Here is a 24,013-nt window from a genome sequence, read left to right as displayed (position 1 = left end):
TACACTCAAATAATAACGCAAGAAGTGCATCTGACTACGTTTAACATTCAATGGCATTTTTGTCTTTTCCAGTGTGACGTCAAAAAGGGAACTTCTGTGAAATATGGTGAAGTGGAACCATTGTCTAGAAAACTTGCGAGTGCCTTTACAAGACGTGGTTTTGGCAAGAATGAAGTCCTCTATTACGTAACCTACGACCTGTCAACACTGTTTCTGGTACAGTTTGCCTGTTGGAGGTGCAATGGAGCTGTAAGAGGTTGTTATCAAAACGAGAGAATAGGTAAGTTTTTCTTTATTATATTGGTAAGCATTTCACTTTAATCACTACCCTATGCCGTAAGCGTCGGTGGATCACTGATGGGCAACTAGCGACATCTCGCCAAAAATTGGCTGCCCCAACGTGGCGCAGCAACGATCCGCGGTGGCCCCACTTCCGTTTTGAAAATTATACGATCAGCGGAAGAGACGCAACGAAACGCCAATTAACAACAAAATTACTCCCCCAAAATATGTTAAATAGCCCACTGCGTAATTTGTTTACATTAAGGTGAGTCTAAAAAAGTTTTTAAAAAAAGTACCCCGTTGTGGGTGTGAACCACCTACCTTTGGATTACTACTTCCAGCGGGCTCTTCCAACTTCGCCACGGAGGCGATGAAGAAAACGTCGCTTGTAGATCGTTGAGGTCTTTTTAATTTGGCTATTCTGAGTGCTGGTGCTCCTGTCTTCTTGTACATCTCAACCATAGGTTATTGGAGGACAACATGGAAATTTTAAAACTTTTCTCTCGCTTGGGAGAACTGTTTTATACTTTGATAAGGTTGAAACATGGAAACAGTGCTCCCAAAGCCGTGTATATTCGATAAAATAAAATCCGCTCGCCATGTTATTTTATAACAAAATGACACTTATCTATTTATTTTATTTCATGGTTCTCCCGTATTCACTTTCAAATGGTCGGCAACAGTTGTCATCTAAATTCATACAATTATTCGCACTCATCTCAAGATTCACTTCATGTTGTAGAGGCAAGGGTTACTCTTGAACCTGGAGCTCACTTTAGGAACAATACGTCATGAAAAAAAAAAAAAACAATATATAATAATAACCGCATGCACATGACTGTCGATAGTTCGTGTTGGTCCCCTCGCGATACTCCGCGACGAATCGAAGGAGCGCGGACCAAAATGAAGTTCTCGCTGCTACGCAGTGGTAACTTCAACACTCCGACTCTAGATATCTCTTTCGACTCGACAAACTCTGCCGTCAGTGGCACACTGGCAATTTTTCGGTGTGTCACTATAGTGACGATTGATATTTACAAGCAAATGGACCACTAGGTGCTGGCGACCTTTACGGCATGGGGTAGGTACGGATCCTGCTACTAATAACTAAAACACTAATACCAGCCTTGCAAAACTAATATTTAAAAAAAACTATTCTACTGTACTTTCCCTGTCCTATTGCTAAAAAAAAAATCGAGCTCCTTCGTGGCTAAGCGATAGCGTACATGCCTTTGGCGTCGGAAACCCGGGTTCAATTCCCGACGGGAGCTCAAGTGGCTCGGATTTCACGTTGATCAGTAGGTTCCGTCTCATATAGCCTCGCTGCTGAAAGAGATGTTGAACTCCTAATCAGCAACAACAATTCTCCGAAAAATCGTAAAAAAATACATCACAAATATTTTCTGTCACAGGAACTTTTAACACTCTGTAAAACTTGTGTGTAATTTTATTACTTATCTTGCCACAAAACAAAAAATGCAATACTTCACATACAACAGAGTTAAAGTACACTTCAATTGTAACGTAATACTTTTCACAAGATTACGTCATAGTAACTTATATTGGTCGTAAGTTCAACAACCTCTTTGGAAATGATAAAAAGAAATTATCTTATTTGATAAACGTTCTCACGTAAGCGTATATCCTACGTTGATTTGTTGCCAACTCATAAGATGGTGGTCGGTATCTTGCTTCTGCTAGTGCTTTCATCATCTCTTGCAGCATTTACATCAATAAAATGTTGGGAAAATACGAGAATTTACGAAACAAACTTCCAGATACAGTCTATAAGACCTATTTCAACTAAAAGTTAACAATAATAGTAATAATAATAATAATAATAATAATAACAATATGAGGTAAAATGTAAGGAAGTTGCCCAAGGCCTATGAAGTTGACACATTGAAAAACCCTGCAACTTCCGGATCTGAGGAGTGTCGGATTTTCGAAAATGCTGGAATTTGGATGCTTTCTGAATGCTAACCAATAGCGATGTTAATGTTCACCGATTAAACACAATGCCAACTCTGGAAAAATAATAGCATTTTTTATAAATACTATTCTGTTTTCCCCGTTCTGATTTGTCAGAGAAATTATAAAAATACATAACAAAGATTTACTGTCACGAGTTTTACAGAATTTTAGTTTAGGGCTATACAGCGGCAAATACGATTGTGAAAATGAGCACGAATGCGTAGTAATGCTCGCTAGCAGGTGCAAGCAAAACCCAACAACTGATCATCGACTAAAGCGCCATCAGAACAATCATAAACGGTGAATTCAGAAAACAGTGGCGCAACAACCCGGGAAATTTGAACGTGCACTCCGAAATCTGCGCCGAACAGCTGAAGGAACCGTATTATTGATGGTCAGTAGAGTTCTAAAACAAGATGTCACATTGGCAATGGGCATGCTATTTTATCCTTTTTATACGTTATAAGGTTACACATTTTTACGAAAATTTGTAATTAATAACTGTTAAATAGCTACGAGCATTAAGTCTACTCAAAACTATCATATACAGCTTTCTTGAGAAATGAGCTGTCAGTGTGGCCTTGATCGTAACAAAGGTTCCTCATCTCTGATCTGAACAAAAGTGTAAGGTATTTTGCACATATTGTGCGAAATTGTACATTACTATTCAGAAATATGAGATAGACGTGGTGGTAGGTAAAGTAGGGAAAATAAATGAATAAATGTTTTAAGAATAACACCACAGCACCTGGCTTTGTTGGTTATGATTCGGTGCTCAAGAACTTGACAAGGGCAACTACATCTTTCATCTGACTACGGTGGCCAGAATGGCCTACCAGCGTGAACAGGTATAATAGGATCCCAAAGAAACATCCTCGTTAACAAACCCTCAACTCCCTTCTGACTCAATGGACCTCCGAGAATGGTTTCTTGGTATAGCTTTTAGCTGGACGGGACCGCGGTAGCTCATTGGTCCGTGGTCCTCAGTGCATGGGGTCCTTGATTCAATCCCAGCTCGCGCCAAGTGAACGTCATTGTGGAGAAACATTATGAGCGTGGATTTTCTCGGTGTTCTTCCGTTTCCTCCTACTTTTTTAATTCCACCATTTCATTCATTTTCATCAATACTGTCTCCTTTAGCCTAATCGGCATAACCCTGGGACATAAAACTTAGAGATTTCATTTCTTAGCTGGATTTCATTCTTCTCTACATTCACATATTTGGACTTCGCTCTTTTCTGACAATCGCCTCCGTCGCTCACATCTCCACACAAAGTTTCTCTTCTCTCAGAATGTATCAGTCGCCACCCAGGAGAGTATACCGAGCAATGCAAACTAACAGAAAGTCAGCACAGAAAGCAACCAAAAATGGATTTCTTAAATAAGAAAAAAGAAAGCTAGCCATTTGCCAGCATAGAAAAAGAAATTTGTCATTTACTCATAAACTTCATTACGAAACATGTGACAATCTTCTTACATTACTTGCTCGTGACTTGCTCGGGTGTGTCCAAGTTTTCTGCTAACTGCTCTAACAGTCCATATACGTTCGATAACCACATTATACCCAAGAAAAACAACATTTTTTTTTTTACTTTAACGGGAAAACCCCGAGAAAATCCACGCACACGGCTTTTGTACACCACAAGGTTCACTTGATGTGGCCTGGGATCGAATTAAGAATCCCACGCACCAAGCCCGTATCCAGGGGGGTCTAGGGTGGGCCGCCCCCTTAGATTTTTGCTGCCCCCTAAAATTTTCACGATAGGCTTGCAAATGAACTATAATATGGTGATGAACTATGTTATGATTGGATCAGGCCCCCCTAACCTCAGCCCCCCCCTACATTTTTGGGCTGGTTATGGTACCGGCCTGCCACACACCAGAGATGAACGCTCTAGCACTAAGCCACTACGGGTCCAAACAACGGCTTGTATAGACTGAAATAATGATGTCGTCATTTCCTCTCCGTTACCATGGTGATCGCCATGTTTTTTCTATACAAACGCGTGAAGTGAATGGTGTATTTTAAAGTCTGGTACAAGCAAGGACAACGACTGTAAATTTATTTACAATTATAAAATATTTTAACGACTAATAAAGCTGGCGAGAAAGGGTACAGATTTAGAAAATGGAAATGCGTTTAAGAAACTACGAATAAAATCAAGGAAATTCATAAAGACTAATATCTAAGGAACTTATTTCTAAAAGCGTCACATTTCTAAGTGATAAGGTTGAAATCAAATAATTAATATAAACGTCATTATCATGTAATTCACCTTAAGAAGCAATTATACATAATACAAACTCCCTAACGTGCAGATTGACAAACTGTCGGCACAAGGAAAAGTTTAGAAATATACGATGTTTTAAAAGAAAAAGTATTTTAGAACAATGTTCATTCTATTTGGACATTTACTTTTCTTATATCCAGTCTTCATAATGGAAGTGCACAATATTAGTGCCTACAATATTACAACAACAACAACAAATAAAAAAAAAAGTCTTTGGGAATTTTCAATCCGGACCATCAGTGGATCGTAGGTCAGATCTTTTCTTATATTCTCTATCAACGTTTTTAAAAAAAATAGAAACAGTATAATAAGATAACCTCCAATTATGAATGGTTCAGTATATATTCTTAACAACTGTTAAACATTAATTCTGTCCACGTATGCAATGTTATGAAACTTACATTAATGAATCAAAAATTTTCCAAAATTATTTAAGATTAATATCTGATTATGGACAAAATGAGTACATTTGTTTTCTCTTTCATTTCTATATCTCTGTTTTTTTAGTTTCATTGATTAGAAATATTTAAAAAGAAACATAAGTATTTAATTCAATCTGATGTTCGCAATTCAGAAATATGTCATCACTATTTTCGTTTTGCATTTAGGTCCTTTAGGTATTTAAGCTACTTCTTGTTTAGAAAATAAAATGGAGAACGAAAAGGATGTGACGTCACACTATTTCAGTCTATAGGCAGCCATGTACAGGTTTAAATATTTTATTGAATTGCAGTACAGATGGCGTTGGTGTGTAAATGTAGGTTATTGATTGAAAACATTTATTTTCCATAACATAATTCTTCCAATGTTTTCAAAAATCATGTTTCCAAAATCTAAAGTCTCTCAAAATAATATATTTGAGAAACAAAGTTTATACTAAGGCCATCTGGACGACAATTCTACCAACTACATGAATTCTACAAACTACTGTTCTAATATATGCTGTGCGTCTGAATTGTTTTAGGTGCAACCAAACTTTGAACTAGATCATTAATGCAGTACAGCAATATAACTCATATAATGTCAATGTTTTCTTTCTTCTGCAGAGGAATATGTTCGACAAATCAAAGAGACAGAAGCTCGTTATATTCTTTGTGATCCAGACACAGAATCCAAAGTAAAAGAAGCCATTTCACAGTTGGAATGGGAAGTCCAGTTGTTTTCTATTGGTGAGGTCACAGGAGCAACCTCCATTGAAGAGATGATGAAAGATGACGGGTCAGGTAATAATAATAATAATAATAATAATAATAATAATAATAATAATAATAATAATAATAATAATAATAATAATAATAATAATAATACATGCTCACGTTCACCTACACTTTTTCTTCTAAACAAGAAAAATACAATGTTGAAAAGTAGACCAAGAAAATGCTAATAAATGAATTTCATGGTCCCAAAACGCTCCAGATTGTAAGTGTGCATCACTTCCCGCTTGTTGGTTCACTCACACTGTGATTGATATACAGGGTGTTTCAAAACAACACCGACAAAGTTTGGGAGATGAATCCTGACACCAAAATAAGACGAAAAGTATAGACCAACCTGGGTGTACAAATGCTTCCTTTCGGAGTTATAGGCTGCCGAAAACATGAAAAATTGAACTTTAAAGGTCCATAGGTAAAAAACTATGAGACCTACCGTAGTTGGGTCAAAACTTCACTTAGCAACTAATATGTGCTCTATCTAAAAATACATGTTTCAGAATCCTAAGGTACTCACGCAACAATTTTTGTACAGGCAATTTGGTTACGGGCATATAATCTGAAGTACTCACTAACTACCTCTATAAAAATTGTTGCGGAAGTATTGTGTTAGATACTATTTTTCATCGACAGTGTATTTCTGCATAGTGTACAGCTGGAAGCTTCACCACGATAACGTGTCCAGCCTTCATCGTCACCGACTACGTGATCCGAGTTAACGTTCTTGTCGTACCCCATCCTCCCTACAGTCGGACCTGTCGCCTCCTGACTTCTTGTTTCCGCGCTTAAAATCAGCGCTGAAAGGAAAACGTTTCGACTCCATCGAGGACATCAAAGCAAATGTCAAGGCAGCCCTTGCAGCCAACTCGAAACAGGCCTTCGGGGAAGCCTTTGAATCGTGGAAAAGCTGCCTACAGAAGTGCATTGATGCAGGAGGTGCCTATTTTGGAGACTGTTAGTCAGTTGTACCGATCAGCTCAATAAATCTGTCTTTTTGAACGAAGGCTCATTACTTTTGAATCCTACCCTGTAGCTCACAAGCTTCATAAGTTTGGCGACCATGTGCTGGTAACTGTCCATCCATCTGCTAGAAAACATTTTGTTTATTTATTCTCGTACGTCAAACGAACAACGGCTGATGCTTCACCTTGCTGAAACCAACACAATCGATAAGCCCTATGGCTTACAGTTGAGGGATAAACCAGTCTCACAACATAGTAAGTTTAATTGTTGTAGTACAATATGTCTTGTCCTATTACATGGGCCTAAGGGAACTTTTGGATCATCCTGCACTTAGATACGAAACATATCATATTGAAAAAAATATCAACATATTTCTTTTTTCTGGCGTTACAAATTAAATCTTAAGCATCTTTCTACGTTCAGTGAGATCAATAGTTTTTGTACTTAATAATCTGAAGCTACTATCTTTCTCTTACAGCGTTTCCAGAAAATTTAGAAGTAAACCCGAAGGAAGACGTTGTACTTATTCCTAATACTAGTGGAAGTACGGGTAAACCCAAGGGAACTATGTTAACACACTACAACATTGTAGCTTTACTTAAAGTGTAAGTGGAAGAATTATGTCTTTTTTATTTACATTAGCAAAATAATTACAATAATAACTAGGGATGGCCACAAAATTCCGGTTCCGAGGAGATTCGGTTTTCAGTGGATGTTTAGCCAAATGAGTTGGCCAGTTTGCCTGTTTAACCATTGAGTTTGGCAGTTACCCAGTTTATTTAGCCAAATGAGACAAGCGGCCGCCGCCTGGGCGCCTGCCTTTCGCTTCCACCATTTCATCTAGCACACTGTTCACAGCCTTCCAGCAGCTCGGGTTTAGCGTAGGGATCGTCACAAAGTTTCGGTTCCAGACCTGGATCCGAAAACCCGGTTCCAGAACCGGATCTTGAGAACCGGTTCCAGATCTGGATCCGAAGAACCGGTTCTAGACCTGGATCTGAAGAACCGGTTCCAGGCCTGGATCCGAAAAACCGGTTCCAGGCCTGGATCCGAAAAACCGGTTCCAGACCTAGATCCGAAAAACCGGTTCCGGAACCGGATCTTCTAGAACCGGATCCGTTCAGACTCGAAAACCGGTTCCAACAAGAACCGGTTCTGGCCATCCCTAATAATAACACGAGGAGTGTTCAGAAAATTCGTCTCCGAACTTTTTTTTCCAGTTGATTTCCAATTTTCAAAATTAATGTTCATTTTAGCTACGGTTAAACCTACCCCACCTTATGCAGTCATTTTGACGTATGATTAGCGTCATACTAAATGCCTGACTACTGCAGGAAATATATGCTAGCCGAACTCCTTAGTATGACACTAATCACGGGTCAGAATGACTCTGCATAAGGCCCACAATATTTTGAAATGCCAACGTGCAGACACGCTTCCACCTGGCTAATTTGGTGCACATACTAGAAGTCTGCAGAGGCCGAAATTTTTAATGTGAGGCCCGACCCGAGTACGAAATATGTTTTAGCAATTAGGCCCGAGCCCATCCCGAGCTCGTGTAATAATCAAATAAGCCCGAAATAAACCCGAATCACAGTCACTTTATAATTTAAGCAAAAATTGTATTTTTATTTACAGCAATTAGAACTTTAATTTTGCAGTTGTGCTTCAAAAGTTCTCCAGAAAGAACGGTCTGATAAGTATCGTTCTACAGTATATTTACATAGTTAAACCCGAAAAGGCCCGAGAAATATGGTTGTATATTTAAAAATTTACGGCTCGAGCCCGGCCCGGCCCAAAGTTATATATGTTTTGTAGGCCCGAGCCCGGCCCGCGCACAAACCTCTAGCACAAACAATAAGAGCCATATTCAGAAACAATTTTATGTATGATTAGCATCGTACTAAGGTTTTGACTAACGTATAATCATAATTTCACATTCAGAAGCATGTGTGTGATATTACACCAATTTTTATGGGAAGATGCAAACCATGACTGTTCCCGCAGGGTTGTCGAGAAACATTTATGTGGAAAGAAAGTTAGGCAGAAAGGTGTTTAATGTGATTCCTATGTGTTTCGACTGCATTGCGGGAAGGTCGTGCTTTGTATCTATGGATGTAGGCATCAGTCTTAAATAATATGATCAAAATATCCCTCAATAGCGAAATTAATCAGGTGTTAGTGATCAGAATTAAAATCGTTTCTGAATATAGCCTTAACTATTTAGAATGTGCTGTCTTTTTTCCTTGCTTAATATGCTGAAAACATATAATAAACACAGTAATCTAATATACAGAGTTTGTTTGTGTGTTTGTCTGCCTGTGTGTGGCCTGGGGACCAGACGAGTGGACCGAGAGTTACCAAATTTTGGTCAGGGGTACCTTGGCCCAGGTTCTAGATCATGACGAAGCCCTTTTTTCAAATTTCGAACCAGAGGGGTCTCAGGGGGGCATTTACCGGAACCGGCTTGGGAACCAGACAAATTGACCGAGAGTTACCAAATTTTAGTGACGAATATCTTGGTCCAGGCTCCTGATCAGAGTTAAACGTTTTTGTCAAAATTCGAACCAGGGGAGTTTCAGGGGGGTGTTTACCGGGACATGTAAAAGTAGTAGAAAATGACCGATACTAGTGTCGAATTTATAGTTTTCAAGGTCGCTGAAATCAATGGTGAAACTCCGATCTCATTAACTTCCAAATTCACGCTATTCGACTCCGGGCCAGGAGTCAGCAGGGGGAGGATGGATGCCGAGACATGTAAAAATAGCCCAAAATGACCGATAGTAGTAGCAAATCCATAGTTTTCGCGGTCGCTGAGATTAATGGTGATATTCCCACAGGCGTTGACTTCCAAATACAGCCCCCGTGCGAAGCATGGGTATATTCAACTAGTAAGAAATAGAATTACAGTGTGCCCAGATATAATCCTTCAAACTCAGAGCATATTACAGCATCTAAAGAACGCAACTTTTCAAATGCCCGCCATTTCTGTTCTAGTACAGTAAAATCTGTCTTTAGCGGAATCTAACAGGACTGGCAAAAATTTTCGTTAAAGGTAGGTTTCCGGTTAATGAAGGTAGACCTTTGCAAAAAAAGTGCATGCATATAAAGGACATACTTTAAGATAAAATAAAATGCTGTACGTACCTTAGTCAAGTTAAAATATTTATTTCTACTACGAATTAATACACGCAAAACTTACAATAAACAGGAAAACTATTATACACACGTTAACTTAGTTTTTTAAAGGAGTTTAACAAAAGTCAAAAAGCTTCTTTTTGTACACACCGATGCTTGTCTGCTCAACTTTCCATAGAGACTTTTTAGCCTGGGAAAACATACTAAGCATATCAGTGTCATTTCGACGTAAGGCAAATGTTGCAGTTCCTTTAAACTTACGACAGAATCTTGATAAGTCTTTAGCTTGCATTCTCCTTCCAACTCAATGCCTTATTTATCTTCTTCCTCCACCTTGCTTCTCCTTTCACACTTTCCATATAATCCTCAACTAAAGCATGTATATCAGTCGTATCTGCTTTGGTTTGTACATCACTGTCAGTTTTGCTAAAATAAATAAAAAATAGAACGTCTAAAAAAATAAGATCTAACATCATAGGATGTGTAGAACTTTCTACATGCTGCACTTCGAAACTTGAAATTTTCCGTTAAGAAGTTTATTTTGATTTCCGTTGTCCGCGTAATACAGTTTCCGTTTAATGAAGGGAATTTAACACGACAAGTTTCCGTTTAGTGAAGGAAATTTAACACGATTTTCACCAGTAAATTCATGGGACTGTGAAATATTTCTGTTTAATACAAGTATCCGTTTAATGAAGGGAATTTAACACGATTTTCACCAGTAAATTCATGGAACTGTGAAATATTTCAGTTTAATACAAGTTTCCGTTTAACGAAGGGAATTTAACACGATTTTCACCAGTAAATTCATGGGACTGTGAAATATTTCCGTTTAACACAAGTTACTGTTTAGTAAAGGGCCCGTTGAAGGCAGGTTTTACTGTAAGTTGGTAGCACTGAACGTTACAGAGTTTTCATCTGTTGTCTTTTGTGGTTAGTCATCACAGTCGATTTATTTGGTGCATTACGTTCATCAAACATCGCATGGTGTTTGCGAGTAGTCTCTGCACAATATCCACCACATTTGTAATAAGTTTTCAGTATGACAACACGTTGTTCCGCCCTGAAGCTCTCCATTCTTATTTGTACAGAAAATAGATAACGATGATCGCTATTCGGAGCTCCGTGACTACTAAAAATAAAGCCATTCCTATTTGTACAGAAAATAGATAACGATCATCGCTATTCGGTGCTCTGTGACTACTAAAAACAAAGCCATTCCTATTTGAACAGAAACTAGATAACGATCATCGCTATTCGGTGCTCTGTGACTACTAAAAACAAAGCCATTCTTATTTGTACAGAAAATAGATAACGATGATCGCTATTCGGTGCTCTGTGACTACTGAAAACAAAACCATTCTTATTTGTACAGAAAATAGATAACGATCATCGATATTCGGCGCTCTGTGACTACACAAAACAAAGCCATTCCTATTTATACAGAAAATAGATAACGATCATCGTTATTCGGCGTTCTGTGACTACTAAAAACAAAGCAATTCCTATTTGTACAGAAAATCGATAACGATCATCGTTATTCGGCGCTCTGTGACTACTAAAAACACTGCTATTCCTATTTGTACAGAAAATAGATAACGATCATCGCTATTCGGCGCTCTGTTACTACTAAAAACAAAGCCATTCCTATTTGTACAGAAAATAGATAACGATCATCGCTATTCGGCATTCTGTGACTACTAAAAACAAATCCGTTCCTATTTGTACAGAAAATAGATAACGATTATCGCTATTCGGTGCTCTGTGACTACTAAAAACAAATCCATTCCTATTTGTACAGAAAATAGATAACGATCATCGGTAATCGGCGCTCTGTGACTACTAAAAACAAAGCCATTCCTATTTGTACAGAAAATAGATAACGATCATCGCTATTCGGCATTCTGTGACTACTAAACACAAAGCCATTCCTATTTGTACAGAAAATAGATAACGATCATCGATATTCGGTGCTCTGTCACTACTAAAACTAAAGCCATTCCTATTTGTACAGAAAATAGATAACGATCATCGCTATTCGGTGCTCTGTCACTACTAAAAATAAAGCCATTCCTATTTGTACAGAAAATAGATAACGATCATCGCTATTCGGTACTCTGTGACTACTAAAAACAAAGCCATTCCTATTTGTACAGAAAATAGATAACGATCATCGCTATTCGGTGCTCTGTGACTAATAAAAACAAAGCCATTCCTATTTGTACAGAAAATACATAACGATCATCGTTATTCGGTGCTCTATGACTACTAAAAACAAAGCCATTCCTATTTGTACAGAAAATAGATAACGAACACCGCTATTCGGTGCTCTATGACTACTAAAAACAAAACCATTCTATTTGTACAGAAAATAGATAACGATCATCGCTATTCGGCGCTCTGTCACTACTAAAAACAAAGCCATTCCTATTTGTACAGAAAATACATAACGATCATCGCTATTCGGCGCTCTGTGACTACTAAAAACAAAGCCATTCCTATTTGTACAGAAAATAGATAACGATCACCGCTATTCGGTGCTCTATGACTACTAAAACAAAACCATTCCTATTTGTACAGAAAATAGATAACGATCATCGCTATTCGGTGCTCTGTGACTACTAAAAACAAACCCATTCCTATTTGTACAGAAAATAGATAACGATCATCGCTATTCGGTGCTCTGCTACTAGTAAAAACAAAGCCATTCTTATTTGTACAGAAAATAGATAAAGATCATCGCTATTCGGTGCTCTGTGACTGCTAAAAACTAATCCATTCCTATTTGTACAGAAAATAGATAACGATCATCGCTATTCGGTGCTCTGTGACTACTAAAAACAAAGCCATTCCTATTTGTACAGAAACTAGATAACGATCATCGCTATTCGGTGCTCTGTGACTACTAAAAACAAAGCCATTCTTATTTGTACAGAAAATAGATAACGATGATCGCTATTCGGTGCTCTGTGACTACTGAAAACAAAACCATTCTTATTTATACAGAAAATAGATAACGATCATCGATATTCGGCGCTCTGTGACTACACAAAACAAAGCCATTCCTATTTATACAGAAAATAGATAACGATCATCGTTATTCGGCGCTCTGTGACTACTAAAAACAAAGCAATTCCTATTTGTACAGAAAATCGATAACGATCATCGCTATTCGGCGCTCTGTTACTACTAAAAACAAAGCCATTCCTATTTGTACAGAAAATAGATAATTATTATCGCTATTCGGAGCTCCGTGACTACTAAAAACAATGCCATTCCTATTTGTACAGAAAATAGATAACGATTATCGCTATTCGGCGTTGTGTGACTACTAAAAACAAATTCATTCCTATTTGTACAGAAAATAGATAACGATCATCGCTATTCGGCATTCTGTGACTACTAAAAACAAATCCATTCCTATTTGTACAGAAAATAGATAACGATTATCGCTATTCGGTGCTCTGTGACTACTAAAAACAAATCCATTCCTATTTGTACAGAAAATAGATAAAGATCATTGGTATTCGGCGCTCTGTGACTACTAAAAACAAAGCCATTCCTATTTGTACAGAAAATAGATAACGATCATCGCTATTCGGCATTCTGTGACTACTAAACACAAAGCCATTCCTATTTGTACAGAAAATAGATAACGATCATCGATATTCGGTGCTCTGTCACTACTAAAATTAAAGCCATTCCTATTTGTACAGAAAATAGATAACGATCATCGCTATTCGGTGCTCTGTGACTACTAAAAACAAATCCATTCCTATTTGTACAGAAAATAGATAACGATCATCGCTATTCGGTGCTCTGTGACTAATAAAAACAAAGCCATTTTATGTGTACAGAAAATAGATAACGATCATCGCTATTCGGTACTCTGTGACTACTAAAAACAAAGCCATTCCTATTTGTACAGAAAATAGATAACGATGATCGCTATTCGGAGCTCCGTGACTACTAAAAACAAAGCCATTTTTATGTGTACAGAAAATACATAACGATCATCGTTATTCGGTGCTCTGTGAGTACTGAAAACAAATCCGTTCCTATCTGTATAGAAAATGGATAACGATCACCGCTATTCGGTGCTCTATGACTACTAAAAACAAAGCCATTCCTATTTGTACAGAAAATAGATAACGATCATCGCTATTCGGTGCTCTGTGACTACTAAAAACAAATCCATTCCTATTTGTACAGAAAATAGATCGCTATTAGGCGCTCTGTTACTACTAAAACAAAGCCATTCCTATTTGTGCAGAAAATACATGACGATCATCGCTATTCGGTGCTCTATGACTACTAAAAACAAAGCCATTCCTATTTGTACAGAAAATAGATAACGATCACCGCTATTCGGTGCTCTATGACTACTAAAACAAAACCATTCCTATTTGTACAGAAAATAGATAACGATCATCGCTATTCGGTGCTCTGTGACTACTAAAAACAAAGCCATTCCTATTTGTACAGAAAATAGATAACGATCATCGCTATTCGGTGCTCTGTGACTACTAAAAACAAACCCATTCCTATTTGTACAGAAAATAGATAACGATCATCGCTATTCGGTGCTCTGCTACTAGTAAAAACAAAGCCATTCCTATTTGTACAGAAAATACATAACGATCATCGCTATTCGGCATTCTGTGACTACTAAACACAAAGCCATTCCTATTTGTACAGAAAATAGATAACGATCATCGATATTCGGTGCTCTGTCACTACTAAAACTAAAGCCATTCCTATTTGTATAGAAAATAGAAAACGATCATCGCTATTCGGTGCTCTGTCACTACTAAAAATAAAGCCATTCCTATTTGTACAGAAAATAGATAACGATCATCGCTATTCGGTACTCTGTGACTACTAAAAACAAAGCCATTCCTATTTGTACAGAAAATAGATAACGATCATCGCTATTCGGTGCTCTGTGACTAATAAAAACAAAGCCATTCCTATTTGTACAGAAAATACATAACGATCATCGTTATTCGGTGCTCTGTGAGTACTGAAAACAAATCCGTTCCTATCTGTATAGAAAATGGATAACGATCACCGCTATTCGGTGCTCTATGACTACTAAAAACAAAGCCATTCCTATTTGTACAGAAAATAGATAACGAACACCGCTATTCGGTGCTCTATGACTACTAAAAACAAAACCATTCTATTTGTACAGAAAATAGATAACGATCATCGCTATTCGGCATTCTGTGACTACTAAACACAAAGCCATTCCTATTTGTACAGAAAATAGATAACGATCATCGATATTCGGTGCTCTGTCACTACTAAAACTAAAGCCATTCCTATTTGTACAGAAAATAGATAACGATCATCGCTATTCGGTGCTCTGTCACTACTAAAAATAAAGCCATTCCTATTTGTACAGAAAATAGATAACGATCATCGCTATTCGGTACTCTGTGACTACTAAAAACAAAGCCATTCCTATTTGTACAGAAAATAGATAACGATCATCGCTATTCGGTGCTCTGCTACTAGTAAAAACAAAGCCATTCTTATTTGTACAGAAAATAGATAAAGATCATCGCTATTCGGTGCTCTGTGACTGCTAAAAACTAATCCATTCCTATTTGTACAGAAAATAGATAACGATCATCGCTATTCGGTGCTCTGTGACTACTAAAAACAAAGCCATTCCTATTTGTACAGAAACTAGATAACGATCATCGCTATTCGGTGCTCTGTGACTACTAAAAACAAAGCCATTCTTATTTGTACAGAAAATAGATAACGATGATCGCTATTCGGTGCTCTGTGACTACTGAAAACAAAACCATTCTTATTTATACAGAAAATAGATAACGATCATCGATATTCGGCGCTCTGTGACTACACAAAACAAAGCCATTCCTATTTATACAGAAAATAGATAACGATCATCGTTATTCGGCGCTCTGTGACTACTAAAAACAAAGCAATTCCTATTTGTACAGAAAATCGATAACGATCATCGCTATTCGGCGCTCTGTTACTACTAAAAACAAAGCCATTCCTATTTGTACAGAAAATAGATAATTATCATCGCTATTCGGAGCTCCGTGACTACTAAAAACAATGCCATTCCTATTTGTACAGAAAATAGATAACGATTATCGCTATTCGGCGTTGTGTGACTACTAAAAACAAATTCATTCCTATTTGTACAGAAAATAGATAACGATCATCGCTATTCGGCATTCTGTGACTACTAAAAACAAATCCATTCCTATTTGTACAGAAAATAGATAACGATTATCGCTATTCGCTGCTCTGTGACTACTAAAAACAAATCCATTCCTATTTGTACAGAAAATAGATAAAGATCATTGGTATTCGGCGCTCTGTGACTACTAAAAACAAAGCCATTCCTATTTGTACAGAAAATAGATAACGATCATCGCTATTCGGCATTCTGTGACTACTAAACACAAAGCCATTCCTATTTGTACAGAAAATAGATAACGATCATCGATATTCGGTGCTCTGTCACTACTAAAATTAAAGCCATTCCTATTTGTACAGAAAATAGATAACGATCATCGCTATTCGGTGCTCTGTGACTACTAAAAACAAATCCATTCCTATTTGTACAGAAAATAGATAACGATCATCGCTATTCGGTGCTCTGTGACTAATAAAAACAAAGCCATTTTATGTGTACAGAAAATAGATAACGATCATCGCTATTCGGTACTCTGTGACTACTAAAAACAAAGCCATTCCTATTTGTACAGAAAATAGATAACGATGATCGCTATTCGGAGCTCCGTGACTACTAAAAACAAAGCCATTTTTATGTGTACAGAAAATACATAACGATCATCGTTATTCGGTGCTCTGTGAGTACTGAAAACAAATCCGTTCCTATCTGTATAAAAATGGATAACGATCACCGCTATTCGGTGCTCTATGACTACTAAAAACAAAGCCATTCCTATTTTTTGTACAGAAAATAGATAACGATCATCGCTATTCGGTGCTCTGTGACTACTAAAAACAAATCCATTCCTATTTGTACAGAAAATAGATCGCTATTAGGCGCTCTGTTACTACTAAAACAAAGCCATTCCTATTTGTACAGAAAATACATGACGATCATCGCTATTCGGTGCTCTATGACTACTAAAAACAAAGCCATTCCTATTTGTACAGAAAATAGATAACGATCACCGCTATTCGGTGCTCTATGACTACTAAAACAAAACCATTCCCATTTGTACAGAAAATAGATAACGATCATCGCTATTCGGTGCTCTGCTACTAGTAAAAACAAAGCCATTCCTATTTGTACAGAAAATACATAACGATCATCGCTATTCGGCATTCTGTGACTACTAAACACAAAGCCATTCCTATTTGTACAGAAAATAGATAACGATCATCGATATTCGGTGCTCTGTCACTACTAAAACTAAAGCCATTCCTATTTGTATAGAAAATAGAAAACGATCATCGCTATTCGGTGCTCTGTCACTACTAAAAATAAAGCCATTCCTATTTGTACAGAAAATAGATAACGATCATCGCTATTCGGTACTCTGTGACTACTAAAAACAAAGCCATTCCTATTTGTACAGAAAATAGATAACGATCATCGCTATTCGGTGCTCTGTGACTAATAAAAACAAAGCCATTCCTATTTGTACAGAAAATACATAACGATCATCGTTATTCGGTGCTCTGTGAGTACTGAAAACAAATCCGTTCCTATCTGTATAGAAAATGGATAACGATCACCGCTATTCGGTGCTCTATGACTACTAAAAACAAAGCCATTCCTATTTGTACAGAAAATAGATAACGAACACCGCTATTCGGTGCTCTATGACTACTAAAAACAAAACCATTCTATTTGTACAGAAAATAGATAACGATCATCGCTATTCGGCGCTCTGTCACTACTAAAAACAAAGCCATTCCTATTTGTACAGAAAATACATAACGATCATCGCTATTCGGCGCTCTGTCACTACTAAAAACAAAGCCATTCCTATTTGTACAGAAAATAGATAACGATCACCGCTATTCGGTGCTCTATGACTACTCAAACAAAACCATTCCTATTTGTACAGAAAATAGATAACGATCATCGCTATTCGGTGCTCTGTGACTACCAAAAACAAACCCATTCCTATTTGTACAGAAAATAGATAACGATCATCGCTATTCGGTGCTCTGCTACTAGTAAAAACAAAGCCATTCTTATTTGTACAGAAAATAGATAAAGATCATCGCTATTCGGTGCTCTGTGACTGCTAAAAACTAATCCATTCCTATTTGTACAGAAAATACATAACGATCATCGCTTTTCGGTGCTCTGTGACTACTAAAAACAAAGCCATTCCTATTTGTACAGAAAATAGATAACGATCATCGCTATTCGGTGCACTGTGACTAATAAAAACAAAGCCATTCCTATTTGTACAGAAAATACATAACGATCATCGTTATTCGGTGCTCTATGACTACTAAAAACTAAGCCATTCCTATTTGTACAGAAAATAGATAACGAACACCGCTATTCGGTGCTCTATGACTACTAAAAACAAAACCATTCTATTTGTACAGAAAATAGATAACGATCATCGCTATTCGGCGCTCTGTCACTACTAAAAACAAAGCCATTCCTATTTGTACAGCAAATACATAACGATCATCGCTATTCGGCGCTCTGTCACTACTAAAAACAAAGCCATTCCTATTTGTACAGAAAATAGATAACGATCACCGCTATTCGGTGCTCTATGACTACTAAAACAAAACCATTCCTATTTGTACAGAAAATAGATAACGATCATCGCTATTCGGTGCTCTGTGACTACTAAAAACAAACCCATTCCTATTTGTACAGAAAATAGATAACGATCATCGCTATTCGGTGCTCTGCTACTAGTAAAAACAAAGCCATTCTTATTTGTACACAAAATAGATAAAGATCATCGCTATTCGGTGCTCTGTGACTGCTAAAAACTAATCCATTCCTATTTGTACAGAAAATAGATAACGATCATCGCTATTCGGTGCTCTGTGACTACTAAAAACAAAGCCATTCCTATTTGTACAGAAACTAGATAACGATCATCGCTATTCGGCGCTCTGTGACTACACAAAACAAAGCCATTCCTATTTATACAGAAAATAGATAACGATCATCGTTATTCGGCGCTCTGTGACTACTAAAAACAAAGAAATTCCTATTTGTACAGAAAATCGATAACGATCATCGCTATTCGGCGCTCTGTTACTACTAAAAACAAAGCCATTCCTATTTGTACAGAAAATAGATAATTATCATCGCTATTCGGAGCTCCGTGACTACTAAAAACAATGCCATTCCTATTTGTACAGAAAATAGATAACGATTATCGCTATTCGGCGTTTTGTGACTACTAAAAACAAATTCATTCCTATTTGTACAGAAAATAGATAACGATCATCGCTATTCGGCATTCTGTGACTACTAAAAACAAATCCATTCCTATTTGTACAGAAAATAGATAACGATTATCGCTATTCGGTGCTCTGTGACTACTAAAAAAAATCCATTCCTATTTGTACAGAAAATAGATAAAGATCATTGGTATTCGGCGCTCTGTGACTACTAAAAACAAAGCCATTCCTATTTGTACAGAAAATAGATAACGATCATCGCTATTCGGCATTCTGTGACTACTAAACACAAAGCCATTCCTATTTGTACAGAAAATAGATAACGATCATCGATATTCGGTGCTCTGTCACTACTAAAATTAAAGCCATTCCTATTTGTACAGAAAATAGATAACGATCATCGCTATTCGGTGCTCTGTGACTACTAAAAACAAATCCATTCCTATTTGTACAGAAAATAGATAACGATCATCGCTATTCGGTGCTCTGTGACTAATAAAAACAAAGCCATTTTTATGTGTACAGAAAATAGATAACGATCATCGCTATTCTGTACTCTGTGACTACTAAAAACAAAGCCATTCCTATTTGTACAGAAAATAGATAACGATCATCGCTATTCGGTGCTCTGTGACTAATAAAAACAAAGCCATTTTTATGTGTACAGAAAATACATAACGATCATCGTTATTCGGTGCTCTGTGAGTACTGAAAACAAATCCGTTCCTATCTGTATAGAAAATGGATAACGATCACCGCTATTCGGTGCTCTATGACTACTAAAAACAAAGCCATTCCTATTTGTACAGAAAATAGATAACGATCATCGCTATTCGGTGCTCTGTGACTACTAAAAACAAATCCATTCCTATTTGTACAGAAAATAGATCGCTATTAGGCGCTCTGTTACTACTAAAACAAAACCATTCCTATTTGTACAGAAAATACATGACGATCATCGCTATTCGGTGCTCTATGACTACTAAAAGCAAAGCCATTCCTATTTGTACAGAAAATAGATAACGATCACCGCTATTCGGTGCTCTATGACTACTAAAACAAAACCATTCCTATTTGTACAGAAAATAGATAACGATCATCGCTATTCGGTGCTCTGTGACTACTAAAAACAAAGCCATTCCTATTTGTACAGAAAATAGATAACGATCATCGCTATTCGGTGCTCTGTGACTACTAAAAACAAACCCATTCCTATTTGTACAGAAAATAGATAACGATCATCGCTATTCGGTGCTCTGCTACTAGTAAAAACAAAGCCATTCCTATTTGTACAGAAAATACATAACGATCATCGCTATTCGGCATTCTGTGACTACTAAACACAAAGCCATTCCTATTTGTACAGAAAATAGATAACGATCATCGATATTCGGTGCTCTGTCACTACTAAAACTAAAGCCATTCCTATTTGTATAGAAAATAGAAAACGATCATCGCTATTCGGTGCTCTGTCACTACTAAAAATAAAGCCATTCCTATTTGTACAGAAAATAGATAACGATCATCGCTATTCGGTACTCTGTGACTACTAAAAACAAAGCCATTCCTATTTGTACAGAAAATAGATAACGATCATCGCTATTCGGTGCTCTGTGACTAATAAAAACAAAGCCATTCCTATTTGTACAGAAAATACATAACGATCATCGTTATTCGGTGCTCTGTGAGTACTGAAAACAAATCCGTTCCTATCTGTATAGAAAATGGATAACGATCACCGCTATTCGGTGCTCTATGACTACTAAAAACAAAGCCATTCCTATTTGTACAGAAAATAGATAACGAACACCGCTATTCGGTGCTCTATGACTACTAAAAACAAAACCATTCTATTTGTACAGAAAATAGATAACGATCATCGCTATTCGGCGCTCTGTCACTACTAAAAACAAAGCCATTCCTATTTGTACAGAAAATACATAACGATCATCGCTATTCGGCGCTCTTTCACTACTAAAAACAAAGCCATTCCTATTTGTACAGAAAATAGATAACGATCACCGCTATTCGGTGCTCTATGACTACTAAAACAAAACCATTCCTATTTGTACAGAAAATAGATAACGATCATCGCTATTCGGTGCTCTGTGACTACTAAAAACAAACCCATTCCTATTTGTACAGAAAATAGATAACGATCATCGCTATTCGGTGCTCTGCTACTAGTAAAAACAAAGCCATTCTTATTTGTACAGAAAATAGATAAAGATCATCGCTATTCGGTGCTCTGTGACTGCTAAAAACTAATCCATTCCTATTTGTACAGAAAATAGATAACGATCATCGCTATTCGGTGCTCTGTGACTACTAAAAACAAAGCCATTCCTATTTGTACAGAAACTAGATAACGATCATCGCTATTCGGTGCTCTGTGACTACTAAAAACAAAGCCATTCTTATTTGTACAGAAAATAGATAACGATGATCGCTATTCGGTGCTCTGTGACTACTGAAAACAAAACCATTCTTATTTATACAGAAAATAGATAACGATCATCGATATTCGGCGCTCTGTGACTACACAAAACAAAGCCATTCCTATTTATACAGAAAATAGATAACGATCATCGTTATTCGGCGCTCTGTGACTACTAAAAACAAAGCAATTCCTATTTGTACAGAAAATCGATAACGATCATCGCTATTCGGCGCTCTGTTACTACTAAAAACAAAGCCATTCCTATTTGTACAGAAAATAGATAATTATCATCGCCATTCGGAGCTCCGTGACTACTAAAAACAATGCCATTCCTATTTGTACAGAAAATAGATAACGATTATCGCTATTCGGCGTTGTGTGACTACTAAAAACAAATTCATTCCTATTTGTACAGAAAATAGATAACGATCATCGCTATTCGGCATTCTGTGACTACTAAAAACAAATCCATTCCTATTTGTACAGAAAATAGATAACGATTATCGCTATTCGGTGCTCTGTGACTACTAAAAACAAATCCATTCCTATTTGTACAGAAAATAGATAAAGATGATTGGTATTCGGCGCTCTGTGACTACTAAAAACAAAGCCATTCCTATTTGTACAGAAAATAGATAACGATCATCGCTATTCGGCATTCTGTGACTACTAAACACAAAGCCATTCCTATTTGTACAGAAAATAGATAACGATCATCGATATTCGGTGCTCTGTCACTACTAAAATTAAAGCCATTCCTATTTGTACAGAAAATAGATAACAATCATCGCTATTCGGTGCTCTGTGACTACTAAAACAAATCCATTCCTATTTGTACAGAAAATAGATAACGATCATCGCTATTCGGTGCTCTGTGACTAATAAAAACAAAGCCATTTTTATGTGTACAGAAAATAGATAACGATCATCGCTATTCGGTACTCTGTGACTACTAAAAACAAAGCCATTCCTATTTGTACAGAAAATAGATAACGATCATCGCTATTGGGTGCTCTGTGACTAATAAAAACAAAGCCATTTTTATGTGTACAGAAAATACATAACGATCATCGTTATTCGGTGCTCTGTGAGTACTGAAAACAAATCCGTTCCTATCTGTATAGAAAATGGATAACGATCACCGCTATTCGGTGCTCTATGACTACTAAAAACAAAGCCATTCCTATTTGTACAGAAAATAGATAACGATCATCGCTATTCGGTGCTCTGTGACTACTAAAAACAAATCCATTCCTATTTGTACAGAAAATAGATCGCTATTAGGCGCTCTGTTACTACTAAAACAAAGCCATTCCTATTTGTACAGAAAATACATGACGATCATCGCTATTCGGTGCTCTATGACTACTAAAACAAAACCATTCCTATTTGTACAGAAAATAGATAACGATCATCGCTATTCGGTGCTCTGTGACTACTAAAAACAAACCCATTCCTATTTGTACAGAAAATAGATAACGATCATCGCTATTCGGTGCTCTGCTACTAGTAAAAACAAAGCCATTCCTATGTGTACAGAAAATATATAAAGATCATCGCTATTCGGTGCTCTGTGACTGCTAAAAACTAATCCATTCCTATTTGTACAGAAAATAGATAACGATCATCGCTATTCGGTGCTCTGTGACTACTAAAAGCAAATCCATTCCTATTCGTACAGAAAATAGATCGCTTTTAGGCGCTCTGTTACTACTAAAAACAAAGCCATTCCTATTTGTACAGAAAATACATAACGATCATCGCTATTCGGTGCTCTATGACTACTGAAAACAAAGCCATTCCTATTTGTACAGAAAATACATAAGGATCATCGCTATTCGGCGCTCAATTACTACTAAAGCAAAGCCATTCATATTTGTACAGAAAATAAATAACGATCATCGCTATTCGGTGCTCTGTGACTACTAAACACAAAGCCATTCCAATTTGTACAAAAATAGATAACGATCATCGCTATTCGGCACTCTGTTACTACTAAAAACAAACCCATTCCTATTTGTACAGAAAATAGATAACGATCATCACTATTCGGTGCTCTGCTACTACTAAAAACAAAGCCATTTTTATGTGTACAGAAAATACATAACCTTTATCGCTATTCGGTGCTCTGTGACTACTAGAAACAAAGCCATTCCTATTTGTACAGAAAATAGATAACGATCATCGATATTCCGTGCTCCGCTACTACTAAAAACAAACCCATTCCTATTTGTACAGAAAATAGATAACCATCATCGCTATTCGGTGCTCTGTGACTGCTAAAAACTAATCCATTCCTATTT

General features: G+C 37.0%; 1 protein-coding gene across 1 annotated transcript in view; it reads left to right on the top strand.

Moving 5' to 3' along the window:
* Window positions 1-24,013, top strand: part of LOC145675662 (uncharacterized) — a 61,067-nt gene that overhangs the window by 7,672 nt on the left and 29,382 nt on the right. Inside the window, exons 3-5 of the mRNA XM_081746231.1 lie at window positions 73-280; window positions 5,594-5,770; window positions 7,200-7,326. Of these exons, the coding sequence (XP_081602357.1) occupies window positions 73-280; window positions 5,594-5,770; window positions 7,200-7,326 (512 nt within the window). The remainder of the gene's footprint in view (window positions 1-72; window positions 281-5,593; window positions 5,771-7,199; window positions 7,327-24,013) is intronic.

The sequence above is a fragment of the Thermobia domestica genome, chromosome 18, assembly GCF_964235325.1.
Source record: "Thermobia domestica chromosome 18, izTheDome1.hap1.1, whole genome shotgun sequence".
Taxonomy (NCBI): domain Eukaryota; kingdom Metazoa; phylum Arthropoda; class Insecta; order Zygentoma; family Lepismatidae; genus Thermobia; species Thermobia domestica.
The sequence above is the reverse complement of the archived record's forward strand: the minus strand, read 5'-3'. Positions and strand labels throughout refer to the sequence as shown.